The sequence below is a fragment of the Pygocentrus nattereri genome, chromosome 22, assembly GCF_015220715.1.
Source record: "Pygocentrus nattereri isolate fPygNat1 chromosome 22, fPygNat1.pri, whole genome shotgun sequence".
Taxonomy (NCBI): Eukaryota; Metazoa; Chordata; class Actinopteri; order Characiformes; family Serrasalmidae; genus Pygocentrus; species Pygocentrus nattereri.
Genome location: NC_051232.1, coordinates 32,120,439 through 32,142,040, shown reverse-complemented (window position 1 = coordinate 32,142,040; position 21,602 = coordinate 32,120,439). Strand labels below are relative to the sequence as shown.

Below are 21,602 nucleotides of genomic sequence, written 5' to 3'. Positions count from 1 at the left end.
ATCTCCATCAGAATGAGACGGCACGTCTAAGAATGAAGTGATGCGTCGAGAGCCGAATGAACGGATAAAGAGACGGCGATCATGTAACAGTGCAGGATTAGTCTTTATTGTTGGACAGAACTAGGACAGTGTATTGGGATTGGCCCGGGACGTGGACAGAATCCCAGAGTTGCGTAAAAACAATGTGACGGATATTGGCACTGCGCTCGGACGGAGCTGTGATGTACAACAGACGTGCCCGGTGTATGGACAGTGTATCAGTGGGTGATGGTGTAATAACAGAGTAACGGGGTTGACGCAGAGGAAAGAGGAAAGCACTATTTGAGTTGGATTAGTTTTGCCAGCGGAAGTTCTGTAATGTAATTTGTAGGAGATGTGAGTGGCTGATTTATTCAGGGCAGAGTATCCATGTAATTTTCCTAACATTATCATAGACAATCTGGATTAACATGTCGCAGCCTGGATGTGCTCGTGAGCTCTCAGCACTGATTAGGCCATTCAAAGGCAAATTGGGCACCTTTCTCCTTCAGTAACTGTGTTTTTATTTGTTTCTCGTACGCAGCCGAGGATGTCAGAGCGTTCGAATGGTAACCAGGTGAGTCGGTCAGGTTTTGGAAGTGTTGCTGAGCCCATGCAGTGATTTTCACTACAGAATCGTGTCTGTTTTCAATGCAGTGCCGTCTGAGGGCCCGAAGATCACGGCCAGCCAGTACTGGTTTTTGGTTTTGTTCCTTACACACAGAGATTTGTCCAGATTCTCTGGACGTTTTAATGATAATGTGCACTGTAGACGATGAAAACAGTGTAGAAAATAAGTTCTTTGCTGTTTTACGTTGAGAAACGTTATTTTGATGGTGCAGTCTTTCACAGAGTGGAGAACCCCTCCTCATCTTTACTTCTGAAAGACTCTGCCTCTCTGGGATGCTCGGGCTACCCCCAGCGATGTTACTGACCTGTTGCCAACACAATTACATAATTTTACCAGCCTTTTGTTGCCCCCATCCAACTTTCTTGGAACGTGTTATTGGCATTAAATTCAAAAAGAGCATGTATTTAAAAAAAAAAAAAGTTTCAACATTTTAGTTTTATTTTTTATTAAATATTGAATTGAATTTACCCCGCGACCCTGACGGAGAAGCGGCTTAGAAAATGGATGGATGGATGGATGAATTGAATTTACAACCATTTGTCTCTGTGTTTGCACACTGTGGAATTAGACCTCTGCGTTTAACCCATCCGTGCAGTGATGTACTTCATGTACATTCATTTCAGACAGCTTGGCCGGACTATAATTTCCATTAAAATAATAATCCTTAAGTCCCAGATAGGCTGACTGTAGTGGTTCCGAGAGCTCCGCAGGAAAGTTGGTGTTTCCTATTCATGGTTAAAAATTGTAGGTATATCATAATTGTATTAAATAGAACTATAGAAAACGTTCCTTATATCACACATTCTATAGCATGAAATATATACCCGTATTCATTTCACAGCGTTTCAACTCACAACCCCTGTGTCAGAAAAACGTTAACATGCGCATCGACGCTCCTAAAACTACTCGCACTCTCTGCTACCCCACAGGAAGAAGTACACAGCTAACAGCAGGACTGTGTGGCACTTCAGGCTGAATTTGTTACCGGAGTGAATTGGGTTCGTTCTGCCTTTTCCCCTCTGATATCTAATCCGGCATTTGCTACCAATATCATCAGAAAGTGGATACTATGAGTGTCGACGTTACATCTCTAATTATCTCTATAAGTTGTGAATCCATGCAGGATTTAAAACACTGGAGGGTACAGCCAGGACTGATTCTGAGCTCATTTGACAGAGAGAGTCGTCGTAACAGGTTTGGAGTGATTGATTGGTGCAGTTGTCTCATGTCGCTACGGTCAAGCCATCGTGAACAGCAGTTACTGCTGAGTGCATGGCATGTCTCCTACAAGGACGCCTACAAATCATGGGCCTGTCTCGCTTGAGAAGACTGTTGGCCATGCAGGCTGTTGCGAAAAGCGCAATTTATGAGATGCGAATGAGATTTATGAAGGATTAAAGGTAATTAATTTTTTTTTACTACACTGGAAATCACTTTCAACACATGGTTGTATAATGAAAGACTGCATTACAGTAGGAAGGGAAACATGGCCGGACCCTCATGATGAACATGGGGGCAGTCTGGAGGTCCGGCCCTGTGACCGGAAGGTTGTCGGTTCGATCCCCAGTGCTGACAGTCAAGGTGTCCTGACACGCTCAGTCCAGTCTGGGATGAGTTTGGCTGTGGTGTTGATGTCGTCCGTACAGCTGGAGGAGGTTCAGACTGAGACCTTGTAGAACTACATAATAAACTTTATGCTCATTTACACCGTTTACAGCTCACTGCACTGATCTGTAACGATCTACAAGAGAAATAAATCATTTTGAAATCGGATGAATCTTTTTGAATCACCCTGTTTGTAGTGCTTAGTTCACTGAGTAAACCCCTGGCCACTGTTCACTGTGAGGTGGACTCACTTGTGTTGCCAGCTATTTAGACATTAACGGCTGTGTGTTGAGTTCTTTTTAGAGGACAGTAAATCTGCACTACTATACAAGCTGCACACTGACCACTTTGCTTTCAGGTGGACTGGCGTTGGGTTTTCTGGGCTGTGTCAAGGTTCATTACCAAATGTGTTGAATTTTTGGTGCACGTAATTCCGGGTCTGAAGAAAACCACTCCTCAATTAAAGACGTCTTCCTCCTCGGGTCAAAATAATCCAGTCTGAGCGCAGCTAAAGAGCTTAACACAGTAACATTAAAACGCAGTGTTGGCTGCAGCAGTGACAGAGTGACAGAGGTGACTTTGCAAACTCCTCTGCTCTGTGGCTCGGCTCCAGACACAGTCGCCGCGGGGCCAGGCAGCACAATAACCCCTCTGTTCCCACGCATCGTCCCAGTCCCAGCCGATCCGTACGGGCTATTTTTACCCGCCCGTGGGCTCCTCTCTCGTTCCATTCACTCGCTCTCTCTCCCCTCCGTACCGCTGCTCGGCATGCGTACGTGCACAGGGGCGAGTAGGTCTCGTGTGCCGAAAAGTACGGGGGAGTTCCTCTTGGCCGAATGACAGGAGCGTGAAAACCAAGAAGATTCTCCTGGCCTACAGAAGGTCCTCCTGGCCTTCAGTCTGAGGAGAGGAGATCTAGCTCACATCAGCAAAGCCATTTAATGATTAGTCATCCCTCGCTCCTGTGCTGGAACGATGGCCATGGTGGCACGATCTAATTTGCATATATGAAGTTATCCCCATCCGTTTCCAATTGAGTGATGTGTCCTGGCTTCAAGGTCGCGACCGGATGGTCTGTTGGTGCGAGAAAGAGAGCAAGAGAGAATGACAGCATCCCATTTTACACCGCATGGTTCCTCAGTGTTATCACAGGGGTTGCACAGTAGGGGGCCAGGTGGCAGGATTGATTAGACGAGAGGGCAAAATAAATTATCAAGGGGGCACAACTACCTTCACCTCCTGAATGATAATTGCTGATTAACGTATCTGTCTTTATAACCGATCATTACTCGACAGCTTTTTTTTGTAATAGTCTTACTGCAGCACTGTTGGAAGTGAAGTACCTTGGCTGTGTCTATAAGCAAATCATTTAGGAGTATTTCCAGTGATGGGAAGCGAAAAATAGCACTCCATTGAAGCCAGTGACGTTGTTTAACGCAGCCCTTTGTACAGTCTCTTTTGTTAAAATGGAAAGACGTGGTGTTACAGTGACAGGAGAAAAAAGAATGCACTACAAATGGTGTGCTTGCATGGATGCTGGTCACCCTGTAAAAAAAAAAAGTTTAAAAAATAGTCGAAATGGTGACTAAAAAGTCAGGGTTAGTCAAAAAAATGCAAAATCAACACTGAAGAAAATGTGATCACCATAATAGGCCATGTGCTTACGTCCTCTGAAGACACGTCCTTTGCCAAGTTGTGACCGAATTCTCCTTCAATGCGACTGCAAACATCAGCTTCATCCACTCTGGGAAGGGGCTCCAAGCACAACCAATGTACCAAAGGCTTTGTTCACTCAGAAGGTAAAATTGGCCCAAATCTGATCTTTTTCCTCATGTGTGACACAGATGTGTGTCAGTGTGAACAGAAACATCTGAATCTGACATTTTCAATTCCGATTTGAGACGCTTTCATATGTGGAATCTGACGGCACAAACCACAGAACTGCCTGTGGCCGAATAACACAGCCTTTTTATGATGAACTCGAACACATTCTGGGTGATGAGTCCAGCTGTCAACGATTGGAACTTCATAATCGCTCCTGTGATGCTGGCCAAGACGAAACTGAAAGCTCCAGGAGCGACAGGCGTTCGCTGGCCATCGTGGCTGTTTACCTCTGGACGAGCCTCATGAAGCTCTGTTCTACTGCTGTTCAGACCGATGTCGCATACAGATCGCATTTAAAAGATATGAAAAGCCAAATAAAAACGGATTTGGTGAGAAAATCAGATCCGAGCCACTTTTACCTGCTGTGTGAACACAGTAAATATGTTAAATATGCATGTTGCATGCACTTACACATTTCCACCAGAGAGGTCTCCAAATCCCCAAATGCTAAATAGTGCCACTTAGTACAGGATGAGTCAAAAGTCACAGGGCACCGTTTTATTACAGAAATGAAAGGGAAAATGACCGATCTGAAGACCCCAGCGAGTAACTGGTGAGCGGGCCTATCTTTTAGGCTATGTCCAGAGCATGGTCGCCAATCTTGAAAGCCGCCATATGGGATCAAGGGCATGTTTTTCCAATGAGAAGGTGGTCGTGAAGCAGATCAGAGACTGGAATTGTCTCTGAAATCGAGCCGCAATCACATTTGCAATCTCTCTTGTGGTTCAGAAGTTATCAACACAAAGTTGCCACAACAGCTGGGAACGTTGCCTGTGATGCACAGCGATTGACGTGTTCAGTGTGCTGTCCCTGGTGCTGAACACAGAGCTGAAGGCGCAGGATCCATTCGTTATGAATCTCTGGAGAAATGCTGTCACAAGCCTCCACGATGTGGTGCTGAAGGTGGCGTTTGGTGCGGATTTTCACAGCATACACAATCTGTTTGAGGTGACCCCAGGGATAAAAGTATATAATAAAATAAAAAATAAAATAAAACAGTGTCCTGTGACTTTTGACTCGCCCTGTATTATGATCTGGGAGAGACAGTTGGAATGACGCGCTTGTGAATAGATAGCTAGGTTGGCATTACGGATGAATATGAAGCCTTTATTTCTATAGCGTTACAAATGTAGTAAAACAAATGAAATGCAGAGAGCATTCTAGCACCGTTGCCTAGTATTGCTTAACGTTCTGTTCTTTTGGAGTACAATAAATGCATAAATATGACTATAAATCTGAACAGCTGTCTGAAGCCGATATGAGTCGATATTGCGAATATGGTATTGTGGGTCACTATTGGAAACGGTAGCAGGTCTAAACTACTAAGAAAACCATGTCATTCCTGTGGGTGCAGTTTGTACCAGACCTGCTACAGTAGTGAGTACTAGAGTCTAGGGGTGCAACAATTAGGGGAATGCAATATGGGAAAAATTCAATATCATGGTACATATTTTTTATGATGTATACGTATCATGTCATATAATATATCTCTTAATCCACTCTCCAGCCTGCAAGCCAGCCAGCACATCAAGGCGCTTCACAGCAAAACCTCCTGTTGTTCGTACAAGAAAGAACGGGCGTGACCCAAATATTGAGGCGTGTGTGGCTGAGTAGACAATAGGCCAGATCAGAAGACGCAAAGTAGGTAGAGGCCACTGGAGGGAGAGATGAAAGCTGGAGTGAAGGTGTTTGTTGCTGTTGCTGCTTTGGCGCAGCTCAGCTGCTCTTTTAAAGCCGGAGAAATGGAGTGATGTATGCCTCTCCATTGCCGTGGGAAACGTAGAAAAGATGGAACGAGGGAGGGAGGGAGAGGGAGGGAAAAAAAAAGACAGCAAGGAGTGTTTTGGCACATCTCTGTGTCTCCATGGTGGCTGGTGCTGCACTTTCTCTTCGCCTTTTCTTTCCTTCGTCCGAGCTCCTTTTCTCTCTCAGACGAGTAGAAAAACAGAAATGAACCAGGTTTTTATGGCCACATATACACGTACATGGTTTAATCCACGTCGAGACGTGGACTCATGCGTGTGTCAGAGCTGCTGGAGAAAAACCTTCTATCTTCATTTTGTTGTTACTTTATTTATTTATTTATTTATTTATTTACATAATTTGATGAACAGACCAATAGAAATGGCCCATGAGTATTTTTGTCCTTCTCTTATAAAGAAAACACCTTCACATGATCTGTACGTTAACTTTCAAGAAGTGCAGGTGGGATTTTAATTAGTTCATTAATTCAATTATCAGTTCATTTATGTTGTGTTTGACTAAATGCTTCACAGATCGTCAAGTATAATGTGTAAAGTTTAATTAATATAGTGTTTAAACCTACTAAAATATACTGGTTTGAATGGTCAAGTCTGTAAGAAAGTCCAAATAGATCTGCTGTTGATTTATCAAGGCTTGAGGAACGCAATAGGAATTGATTATGGAACTGATTGTCACCTCTGACTACTTGTACAGGGAGATTCTCTCGAAAGAGGCCCCGAATATTCTGTAATAACTCTCGCTAGGATCAAGCAAAACGAAACCATGTGCAATGTGCTCCTCAGCATATGGAGCTTGGTAGAGAATGGACTTCCAGCATCGCATGTAATGCAGTCGATTACACATACGTTACAGTACGTAGCGTATTTTATTGGGGTCAGGTTGCATCATCTTGACGGGAGTTACAGCAGAATATTCGGGACCTCTTTCGAGTGAATCACGCTGCACTAGTCGATGTAATGGCAGTGGTAAAATAGCATATTGAAATGCTAGAAAAACGAGAAAAACCTTGTTTATTTAAAGACCAAGAAATTCTGTGACTTAATGTAAATAGACAGTTAGCTAGACTCCGCTCCTCTGGCACAAACCAGCTCGCCTCTTTCACACATGCTGCTATATCATGCCCTGATGTTATACGGCTGCAATCAAACCTGCAGCGGATTTGGAATCTGAATAACATGAGACAGGACAATTTTCACACTGTAAGAGGACAAATACAGTATCTTGTGATTAGGTCTTAACATGCACTGGGTTCAGATTCCTCACGGTCGGTATGGCCAATATTACCAGTCTGAATACTTGCACTGTCAGTATGTTCCTACCGCATAGCTGAGTGAACAGACATTCTGTGTACACTTGGGCCTGTGTGTGTGTGTGTGTGTGTGTGTGTGTGTGTGTGTGTGTGTGTGTGTGTGTGTGTGTGTGTGTGTACTTGTGATGGGTTCATTGAACATCATCACCTTCAACTCCAGTGAACACACACCTGTGTCCCCGGCTAACATCATCACACATACACAAATGCACAAATTCTTTCTGTATTCATAAGTTAAAGAAATATTCCAGCATTTTTAACCTAAACTCCGTGTGCCTCATCTGTGGAATATGGTCGTTTACCACAGAGTGATTTCCCTCTACGAAGTAAAAGGTGTTGACTCAATAAAAATAGGATGACAATAGATGTCTGGTTTTCTATTATAAGTGCTTTTTCTGTTCTTTTAGTAAGTGCAGAGACATAATTGTCTGTGGTAATTGTTATTCCTAAGGAGGAAAGGTGTCGAGGACGGGTGTTGGAGTTAGCTCAGCATTTTACCTTGGTGGGAGGTGGAGGTGAAAAATTTTATTATTGGTTAAAATATATTTTTCGTTGGTGCATGATGACCGTCGCAATCAGAAGATGGTTCAGAAGCAGACAGGAGTCGCTACATTTTGACAGGAGATTGTGGGAAAACAAAAACTTTGTCTTTTAGATGATATGACCATTGCTTAATATGACCATGCACAAGAGGTGTACTAGCTGAGCCCAGGGGGACTTGAAAGGGTTGGGCGGAATAACGGTCATAAGGTGTACAGCAATATTTAAAAATGGTGCTGTATTTAAAGTTGTTGAGTGATGATGATGATGCCACATTTCTGTTCCACCTACGAACCACCAGTTAAGCAGATTTCACACGTATTTTAGAGGGAAAACTGATTTGGTAATGTGGTAGCTTACCGATAGGTGGCGCTGATCGAAGGGGAAAAAAACTAAGCACGACAGTGGCACATTGATGGATTAGAGCTATGCTCAGCACAGAGCGCTCGATTTTCACTTGACACTTTCGCATGGACATGGTTTTATCATCAGTGAGCTGGAACCAATCCTGTGATGTGGTGTGTGGCACGTTTGGCCTGGGAAACAGCTTCAGTTTCCCAATTTTTTAAAAAAACAAATGGCTTGAAAATTGTGCACTAGGTTCTTTGATTTGGTGACCATGTATGCGAACTAACTGTACAGTTACTTACTATGCTTTTTTGCTTTTACATCTTTTACGGCAAGTTGAGAAAACATTACCATCTGGTTGCCAGTGGTAAAGGCCACTAGCTACAAGGAAAACTAAGCGCGACAGTGGCACAGCGTCACACCACAGAAAAGGTATTCAGTTGATTTTGCACTCTAAACGGGCATCATTTTAGCATTAGTTAGCTGGAACCAATCCTGTGATGTGGTGTGTGGCACTTTTTGGCCTACTAATTAGGCTGTTGTAAGCTTAGCCAGCCTCACAAAACCGCTTTAATTCCTCGTTTGTATTGAACGATGACTTGAAAACCATGCAGTTTTCCCTTATTTGGTGACCGTGTCCGCAAACGTAGCTTTTCGATTATTTTCGATTCTGAGAAAACGTGGACGAAAACACAAGCGACAGAAATTCTTAAATTTCACTTTCATTTTTTTATCATTTACGACGTTTGCGGAAACATTATGTCCTGGTTGTTAATCAGCTAAGAAGCCCACTGGCCGCATACAATGTAGGGCTTGCGCTACATTTCCAGCTTGAGCTGGAAAACCAGCACCTCGTCACATTGAAAGTAAACGGGTTTCGGGCTCGGCAGTACCAGCGAGGCCTGTTCCCAAAGGCCTGCACCAGAGAAGTGAGCTAACAAGCTCAAACGGACGGTTTTGTGAGGTTGACTTCAAGCTTGTAAACACAATGGAGCTTATCAATGTTATGACCTCCGTCACATTCTTTCCCTCTCTCTCTCTCTCTCTCTCTCTCTCTCTCTCTCTCTCTCTCTCTCTCTCTCTCTCTCTCTCTCTCTCTCACACAAATATCCACAGATCACACATACGCTCCCAGTTTTGACTGTGTGAACCTCCACACACTAACAGTCTGCTGTGACATTCTACATGACATTTACTTTTCACTAACAGTTAAAGGTCTCTCTCTCCTTCTCTCTCTCCTCTCTCTCTCCGTCTGTCTCCTTCTTCCCCTTTTTCTTCCTCTCCCACTGGTGTGGTTATACAAATGCACCTCACTTGCAGCCTTGTGGCGTAACCGCAGCGTACCTCGACTGTCCTCACACCTCGGTATGACTAAACTGTCCCAAATAGCACGTACCTATAATACATACGGCTAGAAACCTGGCCAAGTGACGCCGATGTACGAGAGCGAGCAGTGCTGGAGCGAGGAGTTCGAAGACGGCGCTTCTCGCTGTTTAAAATACGTTAATCTCATCCACTTGCAAATGTTCCATTGGCTAGACTCTCAGTGAGAGTTGCGCCTTCAAGGGTAAGTAATGGCATCACCCCAGCGTCTTATTCCGTTGATTAAGGCCGTGTTTAGTCATTTTCTACAACAAGCTGCCTGTCAGGGAGGACAGATGAAGGGATCTCGGGATTTTTGAGACGCTGGACAGCAGTGCTTCACGCAGTCATTTAACCATGAGCATTTATCAGCCCTGTAAAGAGGTTCAGGATTTTCTGTAGCGGTTGCAATGCTTAGAGAACGGCGACTATGAGAGATCCGGTCCAACATCCGCATCGCGACCGATATTGACGTATTTCACTCATCGGGTATCGGACAGACGGGGCTGATCCACGTGCCAAACCGTATTCCAGTCAGTAGCTCGTGCTGAACCATGAACCCACCAGATTCCATTCCACATCTTACCATGAACCTGCAGCAACTTCAGTCTCTAACTGAGGGAGCAGTTAACATTTGCTGTTGCGGTTAAGTGATACTTTTTTAATCCCACAACGGGGGGGATTAAAAAGCCACCTCCGCATTTAACCCATCTGTGAAGTGAAACACCACATACACACTAGGGGGCAGTGAGCACACTTGCCCGGAGCGGTGGGCAGCCCTATCCATGGCACCCGGGGAGCAGTCGGGGGTTAGGTGTCTTGCTCAAGGACATCTCAGTCATGGATTGTCGGTGCTGGGGATCGAACCGGCAACCTTCCGGTCACAGGGCCAGTTCCCTAACCTCCAGCCCACAACTGTTTTACTCTGGACTTGCTGTAAAGCAAGACATCTATTTGTAATGGGAAATGCAGTCCTGAGCTGCCAGGGTGGCTGTGGGCTCAGCCATGTCCAAAGGGGGCGTGATGCAATCGGGCTCATCCGGATCAGTTCTCGAATTCATCCAAGTAATTTGCTCGACTAATTAGTTTTATCACAGTAGCAGTTAAAAGCAGCTTTGAAAATTTTTGTTCTTTATGTATTGAACATAACAGCAGCCCTGAGAAACCACGTTATTAATGAGGAGCAGATTAAAAAGCTGTAATAGACTGTTTAGTAACAGCATATGTCAAAAGAGGCATGGTAGCTTGTCATGACTTGCAAGTGTAAAGGTCTGTAATTAGTTTGCTCAAGACGTTTTGCTGGTTTCATGATTATATCATTTAATAAATTGCTTTTGCTGGAGGTAAACCTCATATCTCCGTAACGATAACTTTACAGGAGAAGGAAAAAACCTACTTAAGTTTTAAGTCAATAGGACCAGGCGCACCCCCCCCGTTACTTTTGATCCATTCAACATGCAATTTACACACAATATAAAGAACAGCAGGCGCTTTCAAATTATGTAAAAAACAAAGGTTTTTTGGGCACTATGGGTTTTTGTGGACCACAGATGTACATTAATATCCTAAAATGCATCACTCTTCCATCTCATTTACAAAAAAAATGTTCTTTAAACAAACATCCGTTGACAGGCTGTAATATATTACTCTGTTGTCACTCCAAATGACCAGTTTTCTCACGTTTCTTTTATGGGTCAGTGCGGCTACATATAATTCTTGAGGCTCTCGAGTATTGGCAGCAGTGGAGAGCTCTGGGGGTTGATTAATCATAATCACGCAAAACTGAGGATGTTCTCTGACCTCCAGCTTGTCCCAAAATGTCATAGCGTAGCACACCCAAGTGTCCCATAACAGAAGGCCTAAAAATACTTCCTTAATAATCCCTAAATATGGCCTACCCTGTGGCCCGTACTGCAACTCTAAACGACACCCTGCATACCGCTTGAGCACTCGCTAACCAGAAACCCCAACACCACGAATTGCCTTCCAGACCTCTGGAACAGGGAAACGAGAAACAAGCCTTTGAGATAGTAAGATGGAGGGAGTCGTATTCCTTACTGTGCTGAAGGTCATCTCAACATGGCGCGTGTTGGAAGGGGAGGGGAGGCGAGATGAGTTAGTTAGAAGCTCGCAATAATCACTCAAAAGCTTTGCAGACACGCTTCCTACACATGCTCTGAACATGTGTAGGCCAATTCCGCTCTATAGATCATATACGCTCATCGTTTTCTCTCCTTATCTCACCGACCACCTGACCTTCGTCTGCCGTTTGGATCTTCTCTGATACTTTCTTGGCTTGATTTGAAACTTTCAACGTACTTTGGCTCCAGAAGCAAGGTCACCTTTTCCCGTCCAAGCTGGATCCAGCCTCCAGCCATGACCGTTCGAAAGGAAACCTCCAGAACTGATCTCAGATTGCTGTAAATCACTGCCACATTGCTTCAGGCTGAACAGCTGTTGCAGCTTATTGCGAGATGAGATGCCTTCATCGTTTCTGTTTTGGACTAACCTGCTTCCACTTTTCTTGGCACGAGTGCCAGAACTGATCTACAGCCACTGAATGAAGATAAACTCGTTCTTTAACTAAAGCTAAAATAGTTAATGAAGGAAATTAAACCACTGGGTTGCTCGTGCAGTTGCTAATCTAGAAGACCAGAAGAGATCTTTGCTTTGTTTGTTACGTTTCTTTCCAACACTGCATAAACACAGACACAAGGTATCGGGTTTCTCTGAAGAGCCCTCAAAAACAACGTGAAGGTTTTTATTCTTATTGTTTTCACTTAAAGGCGCAGTATGAATTGTTCTGAAAGAAATTGAAATTGATATGTTCTGGAGAACAATTGATATTTGAGCTCAACAGCAACACATACACCCCTCCTTTCAGTCCTCCTTTAGAAGCCCCACCAAATTCATGGGCATTGCCAAAGCAAGCGACACTGGAACAAAACAATACTGACGGCTAAAGTTACTTATAGTTATCCACCTGTCAGAAACGGCAGAAACACTGCAGACTCATCACTTTTCATGCCTTTCAGCTCTCAATAAATAAGGAAGCAGTTTCTTTTTTTGCCAGCTTCTTTTTCCCTTTCCACCTTAAGTGCCTAAACTTCTTGTGGAGATTTTCCCGTTCCTCCTTAAAATGATGCAGCAGATGTTGTAGTGGCCATGTTCATATGCCGCAGCTTCGTCTGGTTAAGGTGGAACTGGAAAATGTGACTAGGAAGCCAACTTCAGTCTACGTTCAGAGGTCTCGCCACCGTAGAAACGCCTCACCATCAAATTCTTGGAGGGCTCTCCGCTGTTGAAACCACCTTCTTTCTCAATCTTTGTTCTTCAGATTTTCTCCTCTTTGGCTGTTTCTCAGCCATCTCTCCTTCTTGACTATGCATGGAGTTCAGCATGTAGCCCCTCCCCTTACCCTGTTGCTGATTGGCTGGAATAGAGTTTTGTGTCTTGGGCCAAGACACTTTTTTTATTTCCCGTTTAGAGAGTCATGGCAGTGTACGGACAGGAATGATTTTCTCCCGTGCTCATACAGAAAGGACAGCAAGTGGACCGTGAGGAGTGTATGGGATTTGAAATCATATACTGTGCCTTTAAAATCATTAGGTCATGTTTCAGGTGACTCTTGAGGGGTCAGTGACGAGGTTATATGTTGACATTCAGCAAAGCTCCTGCCATACGTTCAATGTTTCTCCATATTAGTTTATATAGATTTTTTTTTTTTTCCCTCCTCGCTCTTAAACCAATATCTCTTTGATTCTTCAATCTCAATATCAGAATTAGTTTGATTTGATCTCACTGGGTATCTGAAGGGCCATGTGGGAGAGCTGTCCGCTCAACGTTCTGGTTCACTGGTCATCGGCTGCTTGACCTGCAGTTTGAAAAGATGAATGTGTGCTCAGTGCAGACGAGACTGTTATGCAATACAGTCGAAGAGACATCATTGAGAACTAGCTACCGTGAAATTGGACCAAAAATCTACAATTTTAACACTCGTTCAGTCGTCTGCTTAATTATATATACATCGATCAGGCATAACATCATGAACACCTCCTCGTTTCTCCACTCACTGTCCACTTTATCAGCTCCACTTACTGTATAGCTGCACTCTGTAGTTCTACAGTTACAGACTGTAGTCCATCTGTTTCTCTGATACTCGGTTACCCTGTTCTTCAGTGGTCAGGACCCCCATGGACCCTCACAGAGCAGGTACTATTTGGGTGGTGGATCATACATGGCACTGCAGTAACACTGGGGGTAGTGTGTCAGTGTGTGTTGTGCTGGTACGAGTGGATCAATAATTGTTATTAGTAAGTGGAGCTGATAAAATGGACAGTGAGCGTAGAAACGAGGAGGTGGTCATAATGTTACGCCTGATGGGTGTAAATGTCACTGTATTCCAAGTCACTACTCTCCATGTTTAGGTTCACTTCTTAGATGACAGTGTTACTAAACATTTGGTTAATAAAGATGACAATTTTGAGAAGGAATGTAGTGAAATCAGCTATGGTGAAATTACAATAGACAATAGACAGTACTGTGAATATTCCGCTCTTAGGTAAAGGAGGCACAAAAGGGTTCTTTAGCACAATGGCGTAGAGCAGAGGTCACTAATAGGCGGACCTCAGTCCAAGTCCGGACCCAGATGCTGTCCTGTGCGGACCTGGATCTACGACCGATAAACTATGGAGAATTATTTAATTTCGACAGGGTGGTCCTGTTGTAATCGGCGTAGCTTTTCTTCTTCTTTACGGTAGCTTTAGTGGCCGGAGACTCGCATGCGTTGTAAATATCACACGTGACGCTACTCAGCCAATCAGATCTGTGCATTACGATGAGCTCTGAGACTCGAATGAGTGACGCCACACAGGGGAGGGACGAGGAGAGAAACAGCAGTCAGAGAAGAAAGTGAGTCAGATTATTTTACATGTCGTGCTCTAGAGGAAACTGACAAATATTGTTGAAAAATGACTGAACTGCACTTTATTTGATCTGATATTCAGTAAATATTGTTGAAATCTGACCGAACTGGACTTTATTTGATCTGATATTCAGTAAATGTTGTTGAAATCTGACCGAACTGGACTTTATTTGATCTGATATTCAGTAAATATTGTTGAAATCTGACCGAACTGGACTTTATTTGATCTGATATTCAGTAAATGTTGGTGAAATCTGACCGAACTGGACTTTATTTGATCTGATATTCAGTAAATGTTGGTGAAATCTGACCGAACTGGACTTTATTTGATCTGATATTCAGCTTCTCGACTGTTTAAGATGCTGATATTCCTACTCAGCTGCTTCAGTAAACAGTATATGGCCCTGAGTCACGATGCAGGTTAGACATTATGATGTTCTGGACCTTCGCTTGAGGAAATTTTCTCTAACTGGACCTCGTTGAATTTTATTTAAACACCCCTGGCGTAGAAGAACGCCTTGGTTTCTTAAAGAACCCTTTTTTGTAAATGCGATAGGTGTGATGTTGAGATCTACACATCTAAGCCAAGACTCATGTAAGGCTATTTATTTTTATATTACTGCATACCTTAAGCCGTCTTCTGGGTGGCTTCCCAAAGCCGGCTGTCAATCACCTATGTGTGATCATCTTGCTATTTTTTTCCAGAAGAGGTGATGAGGAACATGGCACATCTTGGCTGTCGGAGGTGCGTTGGTCCTTTTCCTGCTTGAATGTGTTTGCAGGACCACCTGGACTTGCTCTGTTTTCGCTACCAAAGACATGAGAGTGCAGAGAGCTGGACCGAGGGGTGGGAGTGAAAGGGAGAAAGAGTGGAAAGGGGGGCGTGAGGCAGGCGCTGGCAAGGGAACGAGGGAGAGCTGAAAGGAAGGAAAAGTGTGCCAGCAGGGTTGTTTATCGCTCCGTAACTAGGGCTCGTTTTGAAGTGTGTGTGTGAGACGAGGAGAAAGAAAGTGTTTTGTTATAGTATCAGGACACAACTGTCCCGACTACGTAGGAAAACTGGAGAAAAACAAGGCAACCTGCAATGTCCGGACAATTTATTTTAAATTGAAAAGGCAGATCCATTTCTTCTTTATTGGGAGCAATATTGTAGATCAAGAGTCTTTCAGTAGATAGTTCTTGTTATTGTTGTTGACTATTATTATTATTATTATTATTATTATTATTATTAAACAATAAAGTGCCAAGAATTTCCTCGTACTGATGCCATATAAGAGCCAGTTTCAGATCCCTAAAAAAGCTTTAGGGAACCGTTTAAAGAACCGTTTCTATCAATTAGATTAGAGTTTTTGAAGCTTTTTCAAGTCGACGGATTGTAAAGACTCTATGCTGTTAAAATGCTTTTCCTAGAGTCTAGATCTGAACATCCAACACCAAAACCGTTTCGTTTTGTTTTTTATCCTTTTCCTATTGGGCCATTCATTATGACATGATCCCACCTTTTGAAGGTGCCGGCGTTCGTGCCTGTGTATGCGTGTCCTGATTTGTTAGGGTGGGGATATTGTGCTGTTCCGGTGATGGTGTGGAACTGTGTGCTGCGTGTGGCAGAGGAGCATTATCGTCCTCTGTAAGCACCAGAGCATAAGCGTAATGATCTCTGTTACCCATTTCCTGTTCCTGTTGAGCGATGCCAGCTGTCACCCTGTTAGTCATGACATCCACGGCCGTGCAGCGGCGCCGGGAAAAAGCAGCATTATTGTTCCTCTGTGCTCAAATGTCAAACCCAAAACATCTTCTAAACATTACATTGATATTCATATGATTTAAACTCCCTCATTTGAGTGCAGGTTGGCCACCACGTTCTTCTGCAGGAATACCTCGGTTTGATGTTGCCAGCTGTTGAGGTTCTGGGAGGTGCTTATTTATCATTCTCACATAATTCATAAAATTGACTTTGGTGGACTTCAGGATTGTAAAAGTGGGTGTTTTTTTTCATCGGTTGAGTCAAACTGGAGAAAAATAGGTGGAAGAAGAGTGCTGTGTCTAGACAATATGTGGGTCCTTCCCAACGCTACACACACTACATTACAATGCTTCCAGTCTCAACTGACTATAGGCTTTGTCTCGGGTGACTCAGTGGCTATGAGAGGATGACATGTAACATACCTAAACATCAGCAAATTGCAGGCCATTTTTGTAGGGACTTCAAGTGATTGCCGTCTTGAACAGAGGTGGACGAAGTACACAAACCATGTACCCGAGTTGAAGTCGAGACCCCCAAGGTAAAATATTCCTCCAGTAAAAGTAGAAGTTCCTCCCTTTAGACCTCCACTTGAGTAAAAGTACTAAAGTATTTCCCTTCAAATGTACTTAAGTATAAAGTCAAAGTACTAAAAGAGTAATTCTGGCTCTGATGTCCTGTTATCATTTTTATAACCAGACTGGCTTCATGAACTCATTTCAGGTGAAAGTCCTCCAGCGTCTCTCTTGGTAAACCAGTCTTTTAATAGAACGTCATTAATTAGTGACGCTGACGTCTATTAAAATGATCAGAAGCACAAAACACTGAAGGTAAACAGTTTCCATCAGGGAGAACCGAGTGGCTCTGAAATCACTTTTTACACACAAGCAAAGTTTCAGTTTCAGATTTATTTACAACTTAGTTCCAAGTTTAAGTTGAATAAAAACTGGCTTTAAACTCAGGATCACAGATGAGCTCCTTTACTATGTTGATCTGTAGGCGTCTGTTCATAAACATAAACCAGCCCAAACTCATTTACTATAAAATGAACTGGTGTTTGTAGAAATTCAGAAAAAAGCCGCGTCAGTCTCGACTGCATATGTGGACATATTTCTATATTGAGCTCTATTTACACAAAGTTAGGTTAGTTCATCATTTATGTTGAACAGACTCTCCCAAAGTTTTACGCTGCTGCGCTGACGTTGAACCGCGTGCTGCACTGGGTCGGTATGACCAACAGGTCAAAACCAGCTCTAAACAAAGTGACCGCTGGGCCCTGATTGGTGCTCTGGCTTTGCGCTTCTTTCGTTTTGACATGTTACGTTTTTATACACACAGAAACCAAAAGGAACCACAGATTTCTCAAAATGTAGGAGGAATAAGTCGGATATTACACTCTGAAATGTAGTGGAGTGAAAGGAAAAAGTCCAGAATGGAGAAACTTCAGTACAGATACACCAAAAATACTAAAGTACAGAAACTAATTACATTTACTCAGATACTCAGTTACTGTCCACCACTGGTCTTGAATGTATGATGAAGAAGGGAAAGAAAAGGCCTGGAAAGTTGAAGTGGAGTTTAAGCAGCAGTTATCTTTCATTACGACAGCTGACGGATAATGTGGATAATGTTTAGCGCCAAAAAACGTAAACGTGTATTTTTCTAGCGGTTTCTCTGTTTAAGTCAGACGAAAAATGAAGAACTCGGTTGTAAACAGAAGCGCTAGGCTTTGCCGTGTGTGATTAAGATGCCATTATCTTTCCCAGTCTATTCTCGGCTCCTGTTCACACATCAGCCCTGCTGGGAATTTCATTGGAATTGCTAGGCTTCAACGCACACGTTCCAGTTTAGTCACTGCTCAATTCCCTCGTAAAAGGGCAGTTAGTTTAATCTACTTAATCTTAATGATCTTTTTTACCCTCTACTGCTGAGCTGCAGTTCTGCAGGTAGCGCTGTTACCAAGATCTGCTTAGCTTAGGCTAATTTTAAACTAGGAATAAGGCAAAAAATCTAAGCTGATGTAAAATATAAAATGCAAGATATTAAGAGAGGCTATATGATTTAAAATGATTTTAAAAATATCAAATTAAGCTCTAAAGTAAATTTAGTAATTCAGAAGAAAAGGCTGAAGTAAAATAAGAAGGGGTGATATGAAAGGATGGAGCAGCTGTTTCTATTTACAGATGCAGGTTAATAAATAGAAAGTGCAGATGAATGGAAACATCTTTAAAACAGGCATAGAAATCTTACAAACCCTGGAATTTACAGCACTGCTTTGCTTTATATTGTCTTTGTACAACTTTAATGGTCAGAGTGTATATTTCATATTAAGGGAAGAGGCTTTGGAGATTTTGGAGGTGCATCCTGGTACCAACCCTGGAGCTGCTTATCGTTCCCCGTAAGCAGCAGCGCAGCCGCCTCCCGTTTCTGTGCAGAAGTGCCAGATGTTACCCCGTTGTGTTTCGACGTCCCTGGCCGTGTGGTCGTGTCTTCACCTGGCATGCCCAGCTTGCACGTGCGACACATCTATATCGAGACCTGGTCTACAACACGAGACCCGAATCACGTGTTTGTATGACTGGTTCGTTAGGCCTGCGTCTTGTTGCAGGTCGTCAATGTATCGATTCGTCCGTTGTCCAGCCAGCAGCGGTCTGCCAATATCTTTTTTACACATCAGATGGTGCAGGGCATGACCTGGTTTGCTGTTACTTTGCTTTGACCAATATAGCTCATGTGTTTCCCTTCTGTAATACGACTTTATGGAGTGATAGCTTAATGCCGTTAAGCCTTCTTGTAAATTTAAGCCCTCCTTGTGGGCAAATTTGCATATTTTAATAGCATTTGCTCATCAGTAGTCAGAGACGGAGGAGCCTTACTTGGAGAAATTCCATTGAAAAGAGTGTCGCGGGCGTTCTCAACAATCAGGGTTCTTGGTAGTCCTGAAAAAGGGAACAGTAGTGGAAGGTTCTTGGTACTGTACCCAGCCATTAAAAAGAGAGGATCTTCAAAGATGCCTAGCAGGTTTTATATCATATGCCCTGTTTATAGTTGATATTAACATCCGTCTCAATTGATCTGATCACTGAGCGAATGAACGAGACCTTCACCTGGGATGTCCATGAGTGTTAAATGTGTCTTCAGTGTCCAAGTGAGTGAGATTAGATCAGATGGATCACTAAGATAACTCATACGCAAAGAGCAGAGATTAAAAATAACCTCTGTTGTGATGATGCAGCTGATTAAGGTGGGCCTTTGTTCCTGTCAGGTGGTCTAACTACAAGTGATATGTGGTTTTGTGCCTCCCTCGCCGCCTCGGAATGATGGTTTGAGTGATCGGATCGCAGTGCGACTCACAGCGGCTGTGTTTACATGCAGAGATTTTAGCCAGTCCGATTGAATACAATCGGATTACGGATTCAGACTGAGGTGTTTATGCTCACTCTGTTCAACAGCCTGATGGAAAATCTTCGTTTACATGTTCACTACAAGTAATCTGCTGCAAAATAAAGCGCATGCGTGGAGTAACGCTTAGTGTAGACGTTACCATGACAGCGAACCTTACGTGAGTTCAGTCAGAACGAGATGAGCAGCAGTGAGCAGTGATTGTGTTTTTAACTGCTTTAAAATGACGTCAGACTCAGGAAAACGTCCTTCACACGTCCTTATTAAAGAAGGCCGAGAGGAAGACGTCGTGCTCTGAGACGCATAAGCTGGACGTCCGTCCCACCGCCGTCTTTTAAAGATCAGAGCATGAACTTCGTCTCCTCTGCAGACCAGTTTCTGCTCCGCTGTGTCAAACGGTATAAACTCTCACTGTGACGCGACGCACATGCAGAACGGACTGAAACTTTCCGATATGGAATGTAATCGGATACAGGCGTTTGCACTGATATTATTCTTCTATTTAACAGATTATTTACAGGATTACCCACCTCATTCAATCGGATAGAAATTGTAATCCTAATGGCCTCAATCGGACTGGACTATTTTGTTAGGTGTTTACACGGACATATTCTATTCCGTTTGAGCTATTAACCGGATTATTAACAGATTATCAGGCTGCATGTAAACATGGCTAGTAAGATGCACTGGATTCAGTTCACACCCGTACTTATCACTGTCCACTTATGATCCTGGATCCCAGTGGAGGGTTTGAATCCCAGGCCTCCTGCCTCCTTCCAGGCTCCTCCTCCAGACTCTTGGCCCCTCCCCTTTGTCTTCCACCTGTTCTGCATTATGGTCTTAATTACGACCTTATTTGCTATATCTGATGTTGGGCTTGCGACATAAACGCAACGCGGTGAATAAAATGCAGACGTTTCAGTGTCATCGGTCAAGTCGTCGGCGCCGCCTAAAGCTGCTCTGCCGTACAATCAACACGTCATTCCAGTTATTGCTGTAAAATATTGATCAAAATTAAACATCTGGCTAATGTGAGCGAAAGACCAGTCCAGTATCATCGTCCATCCCCCAGGATGAATCATCGTCCATTATCACCGTCCATCCCCCAGGATGCTGGTTAATACCAGGGGGAGATTGTTTATGCATTCAAACAGCTTTGTGAATTGTCACGGTTCTGTTTTAGAACTGCTGCCTTTACTAAACAACCCTTAAAGAACCGTTTTTAAGGCTGTAGTGTGTGTCTGTGGATTTGGGCTGGGTTTTATAACACAAACTGTGACAGATTCTTGTTTATTCCATCACTTATACAATTCTAATTCTGTTTTATTAACCATTTTTCCCTCTTTCTCTTTCTTCTCAACTCTTTTTTTTCGTCGTTCTCTCCAGTGACAGACGGTCCCCTCTGCTCAGTTTAGCCAATATTACACGCTCTGAAACACAGTGACTCAGAGAAGAGCGAGAGAGAGAGAGAGAGAGAGAGAGAGAGAGAGAGAGAGAGATTAGCAACGCTGAGATATAAAGACGTCTGGCAGATGAAGAGTAACGGCGATGGCTTACGATTATTAATGCGCGCTGGTCACGTGACGCTGCATCTTTGTCTGGCATCGTCGGCGTTTTCAACACTAAACATCACTTGACTCGTCTGTCCCTCAATGTCTCTGACGGCACACAGAGGTTTCTCTGTCTCCCAGCGTCATATGAGCTCTTCGTGTTTGGTCCAGTCAATAGCACAGCGTGGCCAATAGCTGTGTCCGCTTCTGTACACTGCGCTGACATTTGATCAAGCAACAACAGATGGCCTTTCATAACAAGCCCGTGCTGATGCTGAGGCGCGCCGCTGCTGTACTGCCCCGTTGAAGTGGCCACTCCATGCACGGCTGCTGTGGCGAGGACGACGTCGTCATGCTCTGAAAACTCCTCCCTCGTACTGTTGGAGGAACCGAGCATCTGCTGCCATTAGAAGAGTAATAAAGCGTAAAATACAGCTTTCAGACATCGATTATCGTCCTTTCTCAGGCCGAACGGGTTTGAATCCCAGAAGATTTAAAACGCCTCCTTCCAGACTCCTCTTACC

The 21,602-nt window shown here is 43.6% G+C and overlaps 1 protein-coding gene across 4 annotated transcripts in view; it reads left to right on the top strand.

Annotated features, from left to right (window-relative positions):
- The window catches only part of ndrg2 (NDRG family member 2), a 48,861-nt gene that overhangs the window by 6,370 nt on the left and 20,889 nt on the right, over positions 1–21,602 (top strand). The window contains exon 1 of one of the 4 annotated variants that reach the window (XM_037532794.1): positions 554–595. The exons of 2 other annotated variants lie outside the window; for them this stretch is intronic. In XM_037532794.1, coding sequence (XP_037388691.1) covers positions 569–595 — 27 coding nt within the window. In that variant the 5' untranslated portion in view covers positions 554–568. Of the gene's footprint in view, positions 1–553; positions 596–21,602 lie in introns of those variants that run through there. One more of the 4 variants, XM_017715268.2, reaches the window with a different exon arrangement.